This window comes from Malus sylvestris, chromosome 11 (genome assembly GCF_916048215.2).
Source record: "Malus sylvestris chromosome 11, drMalSylv7.2, whole genome shotgun sequence".
NCBI classification, from domain to species: domain Eukaryota; kingdom Viridiplantae; phylum Streptophyta; class Magnoliopsida; order Rosales; family Rosaceae; genus Malus; species Malus sylvestris.
In genome coordinates, this window is record NC_062270.1 from 36,510,647 (window position 1) to 36,525,215 (window position 14,569).

The following is a 14,569-nucleotide window of genomic DNA, read 5'->3' on the forward strand; positions in this document are numbered from 1 at the left end:
TAATAATCAAGGCATGTTAAAATTAGAAGAAAATGTAGTACAACAATGGAGGATATGTTGCAATGACTAGAGTGAGAGAGAGGGAATGAATGAGAGCAGAGAATATGACTCTGCAATTCTTCACACACGCACTGTTTGATTGCTCACTAGTGAGAGAGGAACATCTCTCTACACTTAACAGTTACACTTCCAATCTTTTGGCAGTATTCAAAATTACATCCAAGTAATCCTAGCCATCCATCTTACACCCTATGAGATGAAGACACATGTACACTCACTTACTTAAGAACTAAGAGACTTAGATAAGAAAGCATACAACCAATTTAGCTAAACATCCTAGCAATATAAGCTAGAAATACAACTACCACATCAGATCACAATTTACACACTAACAGCCCCCTTTAAATTGTGAACTGATTTAACTCCAAGAAGTTCCCTCAGATAACTGAATTGTTCTCTTGCCAATGCCTTTGTAAAGATATCAGCAATTTGCTCTTTTGTAGGACAATGCAACAGCTCAATTACTCCTTGCTGCAATGCTTCCTTTATGAAATGGTATCTCCTGTTGATGTGCTTGGTCTTCTGATGAAAAATAGGGTTTTTAGTGATAGCTATGGCTGAAGTATTATCACAATTCATTGGTGTTGCAACTGTTTGCATTTCACCAAAGTCCTCCAAAACAAATCTCAGCCATGTAGCCTGTGCAGTTGCTTCAGATGCACTAATGTACTCTGCTTCAGCTGTTGATAATGCAACACATTGTTGCTTGACTGAAGACCAAGAGAAAAATCCACTACCAAAGGTGAATGCATACCCCGATGTACTTTTCATATCATCTTCTGAACCGCTCCAGTCACTGTCACAAAATCCCATTAAGATTGCTCCTTTGCCTTTCTTGTATTCCAAGCCAAAATCAAGAGTCCCTTGAACATATCTTAGTACTCTCTTTGCTGTACCAAGGTGCTTGTTGGTTGGACAGTGCATAAACCGTGATAGCAGACATGCAGCATACATTATATCAGGTCTAGTTGCTGTGAGATACAGCAAACTGCCTACAATTTGTCTATATTGAGCTTCATCCGCAGTCCCACTTCCATCCTCTTTTCTCAATTTATCACTTGGAACCAATGGAATACTCACTGACTTACAGTCTTGAAGTCCAAATTTCTTCAGTAGAGAAGAAGCATATTTTCTCTGATGAATGAAAATATACTCCTCAGTTTGCATTACTCCCATACCAAGAAAGTGATGTAAGAGTCCAAGATCTGTCATTTCATATTTGAGCATCATATCAGATTTGAAATCATCCATCAATTCCTGACAACTTCCAGTGTATATTATGTCATCAACATAGATAGACACAATAATCATTTCTGAACTTTTCCTCCACTTGGTATACAGAGTTGCTTCACTAGTGCTTTTCTTAAACCCACAGAGTGTAAGGTATGAGTCTATTTCACCATACCAGGCCCTTGGTGCCTGCTTCAGACCATACAGTGCTTTATGTAACCTGTAGACCTTATCTTCTTCCCCTTGTACAATAAATCCATCCGGCTGATCAACATACACTTCTTTTTCTAGTACCCCATTCAAGAATGCCGATTTTACATCCAATTGAAACAACTTCCATTTGTTCTTTGCTGCCAGGGCAATTAATGTTCTGATTGTATCCAACCTTGCCACAGGTGCAAAGGTTTCATTATAATCAATTCCGGGCTTTTGTGCATAGCCTTTTGCAACAAGCCTAGCCTTGTTCTTTTGAACTGATCCATCCAAATTCAATTTAGTTTTGTACACCCATTTCACACCAATCACAGGTTTATCAGATGGTCTTTTCACTAATTCCCAAGTCTTATTTTTCTCAATCATGCTGATTTCATCTTTCATAGCTTTCTTCCAAGCTTCATCCTGTGCAGCTTCATAATAGGATTCTGGTTCAACAATACACACATGACATATTTCATAGATTTCACTCAAACTTCTATATCTCAAAGGAGTATGATCAATCTGAGATGCAGAAGTTGAGTCACTAGCACTTCCAGATTCAATGAGTGGAGAATCTGTAAGTTGAGTCTGAGAACCTTCAGCAACAGCTTATTCCATGGAATCCGAATCCTCATCAGCTTCTTTCATCTCTGAAGATTCACTTGCAGCAATTGGAATGTACACTTCTTTGATCTTCTGTCTATCCCAATCCCATGTACCATTCTCATCAAAAATAACATCTCTTGAAATGATTACTTTCTGATTTTCAGGATTAAGCAACCTGTACCCCTTTTCACAAGTGCCATATCCAATAAAAATACCAATGACACTTGTTTCATCCAGCTTCTGTCTCAGGTTTCCAGGAATAAGAGAATAACCTAATGAGCCAAACACTCTCAAGTGTTGAATTCCAGGTTTTCTTCCACTGAATTTCTCCAAAGGTGTCACATTTTCCAATGCTTTTGTAGGACATCTATTTAGCAAGTAGACAGATGTAACTACAGCTTCACCCCAAAGACTATAAGGAAGACCTTTCTCATGAAGCATACATTTTGCCATCTCCACTATAGTTCTATTTTTCCTCTCTGCAACTCCATTCTGTTGTGGAGAGTATGCAACAGTAAGCTGCCTCTCCAAACCCAAAGCTTCACAAAACTGTTCAAATTCATTTGAGGTAAATTCTCCTCCTCTATCTGTTCTCAATTTCTTCACTGAAAAGCCACTTTGAAGTTCCACCATAGCTTTGAATTTCTTGAATACATGAAAGACATCTGACTTGTGTCTCAAGAGATATATCCAGCACATCCTCGAATAGTCATCAATGAATGTAACAAAGTATCGATTTCCACTCATGGTTGGTGTTTGCATAGGACCACACACATCTGAGTGTATAAGTTCCAATGGCATTCTTGCTCTCCAGATTGACTCCCTTGGAAAGGACACTCTATGATTCTTACCAAATGCACATCCCTGACATACACCTTCACTGTCATGCATTTCAGGTAACCCAAGAACCATATCATGCTCCTGCAATTGTTGCAAACTTCTAAAATTCAGGTGGCCAAACCGTTTATGCCACATTGTACTACTCTGATGCACATTGGTTTTCAGTACCAAATGATCGTTTGACTTGAACACAAGTGGAAAGCATCTGTTTCCTTTTTGTTTCACACTAACAACTAAATTTGTCAGAGTTCTATCATCAAAAATATCCACCTTATAATCACCAAATAACAGAAAATACCCATGTTCAGTCATCTGCCCAACACTGAGAAGGTTTTCTGCAATTCCAGGTACCAACATAACTTCTCTTATGTACCTTTTTCCTTTATCCGTATCAATGACCAAGGTTCCTTTGCCTTTCACATCAACAAGAACCCCTGTGCCAACTTGCACTTTTGCCTTAATACTTCTATCAATTTCCACAAGTAACTCCTCTCTGGAAGTCATGTGGTTACTGCACGCACTGTCAATATACCAGGCATCACTCACAGCTTTCACTTCAGTTGATTGCTTGACCATGAAGAGATTTCCAGGTTCTCCCACCTTGTTTGTAAAGTTTCTTTGCTCTCCCACTTTGTTTGCAAAATTTCTTTGCTGAGCATTTTTGTTTTGATTGCAGATCCTAGCAATATGACCAGGTTTTCCACACTTGTGACATTTAATCTTCCCTTTTAGCCAACATTCACCATAGTGAAGTTTATCACAGTATTTGCATGCCCCTCCAGTGTTGTTAGCTTCATTTCTTACACTTGGAGTAAACCTGTTAGTCCACTGCTTCCCTTTGAACTTGAAGTTCTTTGGATATTTTGATCCACCAGTATTGGTATGTTGATTACCAAATTTACTATTCTTAGATGAGATATCTAAGCTAGCAAATGCACGTTCTGTGCTACTCTCTTCATGTCTGATTAATCTCAGTTCAAACCCTTTCAATATGGCAACCACATCTTGTGCATCAATTACATCAATATCTTTAGTATTTTCTATAACAGAAGCAATGCTATCATATGTTTTGGGTAAACTGATCAATAGCTTTTGCACAATTCTCTGATTACTAAGATCTTCTCCATAGCTTCGCATCTGATTTATCAGATCAAACAACCTAGCTAAATATGCAACTAGAGATTCACTTTCACTCATACGGGTATATTCAAAATCACGACGCAGACCTTGTAATTTCACAAATCGTACCTGTTTGTCCCCTACATACTCTTGCTTTAGAATATCCCAAGCTTCTTTCGCAGTTTCCAAGGTTGCAATGCGTGGAAAAATTTGATCCGATACGGCTCCCTGAATGATTCCAAGAGCCCTTGCATCCTTGACTAGATTTTCACTCCGCAACTTCGTTTCCACCTCAGTGAGGTCTCCTTCCCCTTTCGCTGAAGTGGTAAAACCTTTTTCAACAATATTCCATAACTCGTGAGATCGGAAGATTGTTTTCATTCGAATCTGCCAGAAATCGAAGTTTTCTCCGTTGAACACCAGAGCTCGAAGCTCCCCTCCACCAGATCCAGCCATGTTAGACTCAGATCACACCTCTCTCTACTATTTTCTTTGCAACGATGTGTTGCAAACACTTGCTCACTATCTCTCACAGAATCGACGCCTAGAGATTCAGACCCAACAAGGCTCTGAGGCCATGTTAAAATTAGAAGAAAATGTAGTACAACAATGGAGGATATGCTGCAATGACTAGAGTGAGAGAGAGGGAATGAATGAGAGCAGAGAATATGACTCTGCAATTCTTCACACACGCACTATTTGATTGCTCACTAGTGAGAGAGGAACATCTCTCTACACTTAACAGTTACACTTCCAATCTTTTGGCAGTATTCAAAATTACATCCAAGTAATCCTAGCCATCCATCTTACACCCTATGAGATGAAGACACATGTACACTCACTTACTTAAGAACTAAGAGACTTAGATAAGAAAGCATACAACCAATTTAGCTAAACATCCTAGCAATATAAGCTAGAAATACAACTACCACATCAGATCACAATTTACACACTAACAAGGCATATGAGCCCGTTGCAAATTCCGACCACTTCAAATCCCCAATAATTTGGGTACTTGCGATCATCTACGAAAGGATATATAAGCTTGGAATACTCACCCAATTTAGGGTTATCCCAATGCAAGGAGCAAACCGTACTCTTTTCGATCCTGCTTTCAGCCAGCCGGAGTAGTAGGTGAGTGTTGTTTTGATCGTTGGATTGGATTGTGCGGCTGAGGCGTAAGTCAATGAAGCTAGGGCTTTTGATCATAGCGTTCCATGATTTGCAGACTCCACTGAACCGGATTAAAGGTTTGATTGGCAACCTCAGCAGAATTTCGTGTATGATTTCTTCAGGAAAATAGTCCGCTGACATTGCATTCATCAATCTAATCCCCAGTGACAAGATTCTGCTATAAGTTTGAAGGGAAGAAATAGCAGTACTTCGATCAAGAAAGACTTAATTAGAGCAGTACTTGTGGGGTTTACATATATTTTCTATATAGCTTCTGTGATTTGGGATTGGGGAGATGCTTTCTATTGGAAGTCTTGGATGTCGAGTGGTTTATTAGGGTTTCCAAAGTATTATGGTGCTTCACTGTAAAACTGGACAATAGGGATTTAGTTACTGTTTTCTAATTGCTCTTTTCTTTTTCTTGTGTTTAGCAATTCTTGTATAGTGGTCAACCTCTTAATTCAAGGAGCTACTGTTAGCTTTCCTAAAGCTGCCACTGTTAGCTTTCCTAAAGCCCGCTCATTATGGCATAAATTAAGGAAGGTTAGAGTCTCAATGAGGGACAACCTCCTTATATTTGTATGTATAGTTGCGTTGCATATCATAAAAGAAATACAAAACAACCTTTGAAAAGCAACATGGTATCAGAGCAGGGAAAATAACCTGCTTCTGCATTACTATCATCCGATCTTATTCAACCTTCAATATGGCGGAAGAAAATCCTTCTGGATCTGAAGCTGAAAGTTCATAGGTCATTTCCTCCTTGAATGAGTTTAATTACTTGCCTTGGTCAAGAGCAGTAAGTCTTGCCCTAGGTGGAAGGTCCAAGTTAGGGTTCATAAATGGAAGCATCGAAGTTTCTGATGCTTCATTTTCAACTTATGAAACCTGGCTTTGCAAGGATCAGCTTGTTATGTCCTGACTCCTAAATTCCATGGAACGTAAACTAGCTAAAATATTCAATTATTCTGAATCATCATTCAAGCTATGGGAGATTGTTAAGGAAATGTATGGCAGTCAGAACAATGTTGCACGTGTGTTTCAATTAAAGAAGGACATTTCCAACCTGCAACAAGAAGGAAAGCCCTTTGTACAACTTCTAGGCAGCATAAAGAGCATGTGGAATGAGTTGGAATTGTATCGACCCCATACAACTGAAGCGTTTGTGCTACTGAAGAAGGCAGAAAAAGACAAGATATTCCACCTTTTGTCAAGTCTCGATGCAGAATATGAAGACCTACAAAGCCACATACTTATGAACACCGAACTGCCTTCCTTCACCAGTGTATGTGCAACAATCCAACGTGAAGAAGTACGAAGGAAAGTCATGAACATTGGTACAAAGACCAATGTATCTGAAGCTAGGGCCTATCTAACCAACGAAAGAAAATACAAAGGGAAGAATCCACACTTGAAGTGCCAACACTGCAACTATACCGGTCATGTTAAAGAGACATGTTGGATTTTACATCCAGAATTAAAACCTGATTTAATGAAGGACAACAAGGGCTTTCAGAAGCTGAACCGAGCTACACATAGAGCCAACCATGCATCTACCTCAACCTTAAATAGGTTTGACACACTTAAGAGCTTCATAGCAAATCTGATTGCACTCATAAATGAGTTCGCAGCGTATCTTCGAAGCAAGAAAGGAGGGACTGAAAGTGATCAAACAATCAGTTTTGAAGATGGAAACTCGACAGCTTTGCTAGGCAAGTTTGCTGGTTTCTGGGCAGACACTAAACACATACGTCAAGAAGACATGCAAGGTATCATGAATTCATTCAAAACTGCTCTTAATGTAAATATGTTGCATGATTTTTGGGTTGTTGATTCGGGTGCCACAGATCATATGACCAACCAAGTTTCTAAGTTTCATAGGTTTGAAAAATTATCAAAACCTTCTCAAGTGTCAACTGCAAATGGTGAAAACGCCAAGGTTTTAGGAAAGGGAAAAATCAACTTAATGTCGGACAAAATTGAGTCAGTGGTCTTATATGTTCCTTCTTTTCCTTTCCAACTCCTATCTGTGGAAAAAATCACCAATACCTTGAATTGTTTAGCCATCTTCTCTTCTCACAATGTCATTTTTCAGGATTGTGTCACCAAGAAGACGATTGGTGAGGGGTTTTATCTAGATGGTCTCTATTACATATCAAAGAGCAGTTCTAGAAGGTTTCAAGCCAAGTCCAATTCATCCCAAAATAATCAATTATGGCATCAACGTCTAGCTTATCCTTCTCAACCTATTTTGTCTTCTTTGTTTCCAAACTTAAGGAAGGATTTTGTTGATGCACAAAATCAGTGGGGACTTTGGTACAACAGAAAGTGTTAAGTTTGTAACCTTCGCTAGATTGCTCCAGTCACTAGTGTGGATAAGTATATAAATAGATAGAGACATGGAAGCAAACACAAGATGTATGTGGTTCACCCAGATTGGCTATGTCCACGGAGTAGAGGAGTTCTCATTAATTGTGAAGGGTTTACACAAGTACATAGGTTCAAGCTCTCCTTTAGTGAGTACTAGTGAATGATTTAGTACAAATGACATTAAGAAATATTGTGAGAGAATGATCTCTATTTATAAAAGAGAGTATCTAGCCTTGTTCTAACATTGACACGTGTCGTGTTGTGATTGGCTTCCGATGTTGACACGTGTCGCGCTATGATTGGCTTCTAATGTCGACACGTGTCGCTTTGTGATTGGCCTCCTGGTTGGAAGGAAACTCTTCTGGGTCCTCGACGGTATAACGTTGACCGGTGCTCGGAAGTTTCGGGATTGGTCAAGTATGGTACATACAGTGCTCCCCTAAGTTCCCGAGTGAGGGAAGCTCCTCGATTGGGGACTTGCAAGATCCAAGCCGCTAAGTAATCACAAAACTTGTAAGTACCGAAGTGTGGTATCGTCTTCACTTGCCTTATCTATCTCATAGGTAGATGTGGCATCTTCTCTGGAAGTACTTTTCCTCCATCCAGCGGTGGTATCTTTAACCGGTGAAAATGCACAAGGTAATGTATCAATTTGATTGGAAGCTTACTTATAGTTTCAGGCTTGGTCAAGCGCGATACAAACCATGTAGTAGGAGTCCCCTAAGTCATCGAGCTAAGAGATTTGCCGAAAGAAGTGACAGACAAGGTAAGCAATCAGAGCTCTAAGCAATCAGTCTCAGATCAGAAGTTTAATTTCGAGTTCCGGCTTATTGTTCTTATTCTCCCTATCTTGCAAGCAACAAGAAGGATAAAGAGAAGAAAAAGGAGAAGAGATGATATGAGATACTTTTGCTTTTGAAGAAGTAACTTTCCACAGGCTTATTCTTGAACTGGGTTGGAGGGTTTTCTGGTTTCCTCCAGAGTATAAGGCCGACTCAAGAATTTAAGGGTTAAAACAAGTCCATCAAATCTAGAGTACGTTCGATCTTGATGATATGAGATACTTTTGCTATTGACAAAGTAGTGGATGTATCGGCACGTGTTCTGTTACGCTTGTCTCCACATGTTTCCTTGTATCCTTCTCACTTACCCTATCTGTTCCTCAGGCAGATGTGGTATATTCTCTAGAAGCATAAGATGTTGAAAATGAGTACTCGAGAGCAATGCCAGGTAAGTAATCAGGCAAGGGGTTTCAGGCAGTCAGTTCATAACTAGAAGCTTGATTCCAAGTGCTGACTGATTGCTCTCTTTCTCCTTGTCTTGCAGGTAAGAACAAGGCCAAAGGAAAAGACAGAGAAAAAGCATGATATGGGATACTCTTGCTTTTAACCCTGATGATAAGAGATACTCTTGCTCTGGTGTAGCTTGTTTGCAGAGGTATTATCGGGGGGAAAGAAAGCTGAGTATTTCAAGAGGCTTCGTTGGGAGTGCCTTCTCAGATATGAGGAAGGGTTGAACATTTTTACAGGTCTGCCTGTCCGTTGAGGATGAAGGTCGACATATATAGGAGTCTCTTTAACAACAAGTAGTAATGTTATTCCTTTACCCTTCTTGGTCATAGCAATGTAATGGGAGATGCAAGCTTCACGTGTTTTAACTTTGTCAGAGCATTTTGAAAAAGTGGTTTGTGGTATCTGGAAAGCTGATGTTGCGTGTGAAGATTGCAGACAAGCTTTATCCAAGGAAATCTGGCTCTCGAAGTTCGGAGAGCGGTGCCTCTTCGGTTTTCAAACAAGCAATCCTGTCAGGGATCTGGCTCTCGAGATTCGGAGAACGGTGTCTCTTCGATTTTTGAGAAAGCAACCTTGTTGGGAGTCTGGCTCTTGAGATTCGGAAAGCCGTGTGTCTTCGATTTTTTAGAAAGTAATCTTGTTGAGAGTCTGGCTCTCGAGATTCGAAGGGGTGCCTCTTCGATTTTTAAGCAAGTAATCATGTTGGAAGTCTGGCTCTCGAGATTCGGAAAGCGGTGCCTCTTCTATTTTTGAGCAAGCAATCTTGTTGGTAGTGTTTTCTCAAATGTGAGTAAAGGTTGGGCATTTTTGTCAGTCTGTCTTGCCACAGAGCACATAGGTTGGCACACATATGGACTTTCTAGTTATCAAGCAGTGGTGTTATTCCTTTACCCTTGTGGGTAATAGTGGGTAGCTGGACCTTCAAAATTTATGTGTCTAAACTTTGTTAGAGATCTTTGGCAAAGTTATCTGTGGTACCCAAGGAGCTGATGTTGCGTGTGGAAAGTGGTGCCTCTTCGATTTTTGAACCAACGACCATGTTGCCCTTTCTTTGCTATTCTTTTACCCTTCTTGGTCATAGCAATGTAGTGGGAGCTGTAAGCTTCACATGTCTAAACTTTGTCAGAGATCTTTGGCAAAGTTATCTGTGGTACCCAAGGAGCTGATATTGCGTGTAGAAAGTGGTGCTTCTTCGAAATCCGGAGAGTGGTGCCTCTTCGATTTTTTAACCAATGGTTATGTTGCCCTTTCTTTTATAAGGGCACCAATTGTGTGCAAGAAGTACATTAAGAGATTTATTGCTTGTAGAATTTTCCCCTTATTTTTGTACTTCAGAGATTTATTAGACCTCATTTCTCCTTCATCATTTCTGAAAATGTCTGGCCCATCAGATCGTCATTTTGACTTGAACTTTGGTGATGATGCAGCTATGTCTCCTCAAGACAACATATGGCGCCCATCCTTCTTATCCCCTACTGGTCCTCTTACCATTGGAGACTTTGTGATGAAGAATGATATGACCGCTGCGGCGGTGGCCAGGAACCTTCTCACTTCCAAAGATAACAGACTACTTTCCAAACGGTCTGATGAGTTGGCTGTTAAGGATTCCTTGGCTTTCAGTGTTCAGTGTGCAGGTTCTGTGTCTAATATAGCCCAACGCCTAATTTCTCGAACCCGCCAAGTTGAATCATTGGCAACTGAAGTGATAAGTCTCAAACAGGATATTAGAGAGCTTGAGCATGAGAATAAACAGTTGCACAGGCTCGCACATGACTATGCTACAAACATGAAGAAGAAGCTTGACCAGATGCAGGAATCTGATGGTCAGATTTTACTTAATCATCAGAGGTTTGTGGGTTTGTTCCAAAGGCATTTATTGCCTTCGTCTTCTGGGGCTGTACCACGTAATTAAGCTCTGAATGATCAACCTCTGATGCCTCCTCCTTCTGGGGTTCTGTCCAATACTGAGGCTCCGATTGACCACCCTCCGGTGCCTTCTCTTTCTGGGGCTCTACCGACTGCTGAGATTTCTCCTAAGCAACTTTTATGAAGGCTCCTTCTTGTTTGTTTATTTTGACTCATGTATATGTACATAATTGTAACTTATCGGAGATATCAATAAATAAGCTTTGCTTCATTTCAACGTATTGTGTTAAATACACCAAAGCCTTCATCACTAAGTTCTTTGAATTTTTTCTTTTGTTGAAGCTTGTATGTTGAAACTTTGAGAGTGAAGCATGTAGGTTGAGGTAGTGTTCCCTTAATTTCCCGAGTGATGAAAACTGCTCGATTGGAGACTTGAAAAATCTAAGTCACTGAGTGGTCGTGAAACTTCCAAGTATCAAGGTGCAGTAGTATATGGTAGGAGTCCTCCAAGTCTCCGGTCGAGGGAGTTGACGAATGAGGTGACTTGCTAATAGCCAAGCTTCTAAAGTAACAAAACTTCACTATTTTCCTTTCTAAGTGATAGCTCAAAACTCCTCCTTCATATATATGTATTATGAAAGTTGTTAGGCCCAAAGAATATGAGGCCTAGGCAATTTTTTTTTTTCGATTTTTTTTTTCGAATTTTCAAATTTTTGAATTTCCGAAAACAAAATATATATATATATTTTAAGCTTTGATGTTAAAGCTTTATAGGTGAAGTTTTGAGGTTGAAGCTTTGTTAAGTACTATGAATTGATTTTGCTTCACACTATCTTGATCAAGAGTGTGTGAAGCTTTTGTAGGTGAAGCTTTGTAGGTGAAGCTTTTGTGGGTCAAGCTTTTGTGGGTGAAGTTTGTGTGGGTGAAACTTTTGTGGGTGAAGCTTTTGTAGGTGAAGCTTTTGTGGGTCAAGCTTTTGTGGGTCAAACTTTTGTGGGTGAAGCTTTTGTGGTTCAAACTTTTGCAGGTGAAGTTTTTGTAGGTGAAATTTTTGTAGGTGAAGCTTTTGTAGGTGACGCTTTTGTGGGTCAAGCTTTTGTAGGTGAAGCTTTTGTGGATGAAGCTTTTGTGGGTGAAGATTTTGTGTTGAAGCTTTTGTAGGTGAAGCTTTGGAGAGCTTTTGTAGGTGACACTTTTGTGGGTCAAGCTTTTGTGGGTCAAGCTTTTGTAGGTCAAGCTTTTGTGGATGAAGCTTTTGTGGATAAAGCTTTTGTGGGTGAAGATTTTGTGTTGAAGCTTTTGTAGGTGAAGCTTTGGAGTTGAAGCTTTGTAGGTGAAGTTTTGGAGTTGAAGCTTTTGTTGGGTACCATGAATTGATTTTGCTTCACACTATCTTGATCAAAATAGTGTGAAGCTTTTGAGAATTTGTAGTTGTTCTCCATTGATGAAGCTTTTGTGTTGAAGCTTTGTAGGTGAAGCTTTGGAGTTGAAGCTTTTGTTGGATACCATGAATTGATTTTGCTTCACACTATCTTGATCAAGATAGTGTGAAGCTTTTGAGAATTTGTAGTTGTCATCCATTAATGAAGCTTTTGTTGGTGAAGTTTTATAGGTGAAGTTTTGGAGTTGAAGCTTTGTAGGTGAAGCTTTGGAGTTGAAGCTTTTGTTGGGTACCATGAATTGATTTTGCTTCACACTATCTTGATCAAGATAGTGTGAAGCTTTTGAAAATTTGTAGTTGTCCTCCATTGATGAAGCTTTTGTGTTGAAGCTTTGTAGGTGAAGCTTTGGAGTTGAAGCTTTTGTTGGGTACCATGAATTGATTTTGCTTCACACTATCTTGATCAAGATAGTGTGAAGCTTTTGAGAATTTGTAGTTGTCCTCCATTGATGAAGCTTTTGTGTTGAAGCTTTGTATGTGAAGCTTTGTATGTAAAGCTTAGGAGTTGAAGCTTTTGTTGGGTACAATGAATTGATTTTGCTTCACACTATCTTGATCAAAATAGTGTGAAGCTTTTGAAATTTGTAGTTGTCCTCCATTGATGAAGCTTTTGTTGGTGAAGTTTTGTAGGTGAAGCTTTGGAGTTGAATCTTTGTAGGTGAAGCTTTGGAGTTGAAGTTTTTGTTGGGTATCATGAATTGATTTTGCTTCACACTATCTTGATCAAGATAGTGTGAAGCTTTTGAGAATTTGTAGTTGTCCACCATTGATGAAACTTTATTGAATTTCTCAATTTCCTTTTTTTTTTTTTTTAGGAAAATTAGAAATTTGAAAATGTGGGAGAGATAACATATACAAATTTTGTTTCCACACTGTTGAGCAAGAGATTCTGATGCAAGCCACACCTTGTAGTATTCGAAGGTTTGGATGAACCATATAAATTGAATTTTCTTCGAACGGTCTTGATCAAGAGTGTATGAAGTTTTCTACGAGTTGTAGTTGCCCTTCATTGATGAAGCTTTTGTTGGCACCATAAATTGGTTTTGCTTCACACTATCTTGATCAAGAATGTGTGAAGCTTTTGATAATTGTGGTTGAACTCCTTTGATGAATCTCTTGTTGGCACCATAAATTAGTTTTGCTTCACACTGTCTTGATCAAAAGTGTGTGAAGCTTTTGAGAATTGTGGTTGCCCTCCATTGATGAAACTTTATTGAATTTCCCAATTTCCTTTTCTTTTTTTTTTAGGAAAATTAGAAATTTGAAAATGTGGGAGAGATAACATATACAAATTTTGTTTCCACACTGTTGAGCAAGAGATTGTGATGCAAGCCACACTTTGTAGTATTCGAAGGTTTGGATGAACCATATAAATTGAATTTGCTTCGAATAGTCTTGATCAAGAGTGTGTGAAGTTTTCTACGAGTTGTAGTTGCCCTTCATTGATGAAGCTTTTGTTGGCATCATAAATTGGTTTTGCTTCACACTATCTTGATCAAGAATGTGTGAAGCTTTTGATAATTATGGTTGAACTCCTTTGATGAAGCTCTTGTTGGCACCATAAATTAGTTTTGCTTCACACTGTCTTGATCAAGAGTGTGTGAAGCTTTTGAGAATTGTGGTTGCCCTCCATTGATGAAGCTCTTGTTGGCATCATAGATTGGTTTTCCTTCATACTGTCTTGATCAAGAGTGTGTGAAGCTTTTGAGAATTGTGGTTGAACTCCTTTGATGACAACATATACAAATTTTGCTTCCACACTGTTGAGCAAGAGATTGTGATGCAAGCCATACCTTGAGTGTATGCATTGTTACAAAGGAGAAATGTCTGAAGCAAATGCAAGAGGGCTGAATAGTTTGATCTTCGTATGCCATGCACTGAAGTTGTTGTTGGCTTCCAATAAGACTTTGTTGGTGACTATAACTCTTGTTGGGCATAAGTGCTCCCCTAGGTTAGTTGTAAAACATGAGGGTTTTTGATTATTTGTGAATGCCAGGAGTTCACATGTACAAGTTGTACCATTCGTCTTCTGGTTGGTGGAATGAATGGTGAGTTGTTTTCATCACCTAGTTAGTGGCACGAAGATGAGTTCTTTCTTCACCTGGTTAGTGGCATGAGTGGTAAGTTGCCAAATGATATTAGAATACGGGTTGTATATTTCATCACCTAGTTGGTGGCATGAAGGAGAGTACAGGTTGTACATTTCATCACCTAGTTGGTGGCATGAAGATGAGTTCTTTCTTCACGTGGTTGGTGGCATGAGTGGCAAGTTGCCAAATGATATTAGAGTACGGGTTGTACATTTCATCACATGGTTGGTGGCATGAAGAAGAGTACGGGTTGTACATTTCATCACCTGGTTGGTGGCATGAAAATG

The 14,569-nt window shown here is 39.4% G+C and overlaps 1 protein-coding gene across 1 annotated transcript; it reads left to right on the forward strand.

The window, feature by feature from the left end:
- The first annotated feature begins 6,550 nt into the window (after positions 1–6,550).
- Positions 6,551–7,347, forward strand: LOC126589999 (uncharacterized). Its single transcript, XM_050255472.1, has 2 exons — positions 6,551–6,992; positions 7,319–7,347. Exons 1-2 carry the CDS (start codon positions 6,551–6,553, stop codon positions 7,345–7,347), a joined length of 471 nt encoding a protein of 156 aa, XP_050111429.1.
- The last annotated feature ends 7,222 nt before the right edge of the window (positions 7,348–14,569 follow it).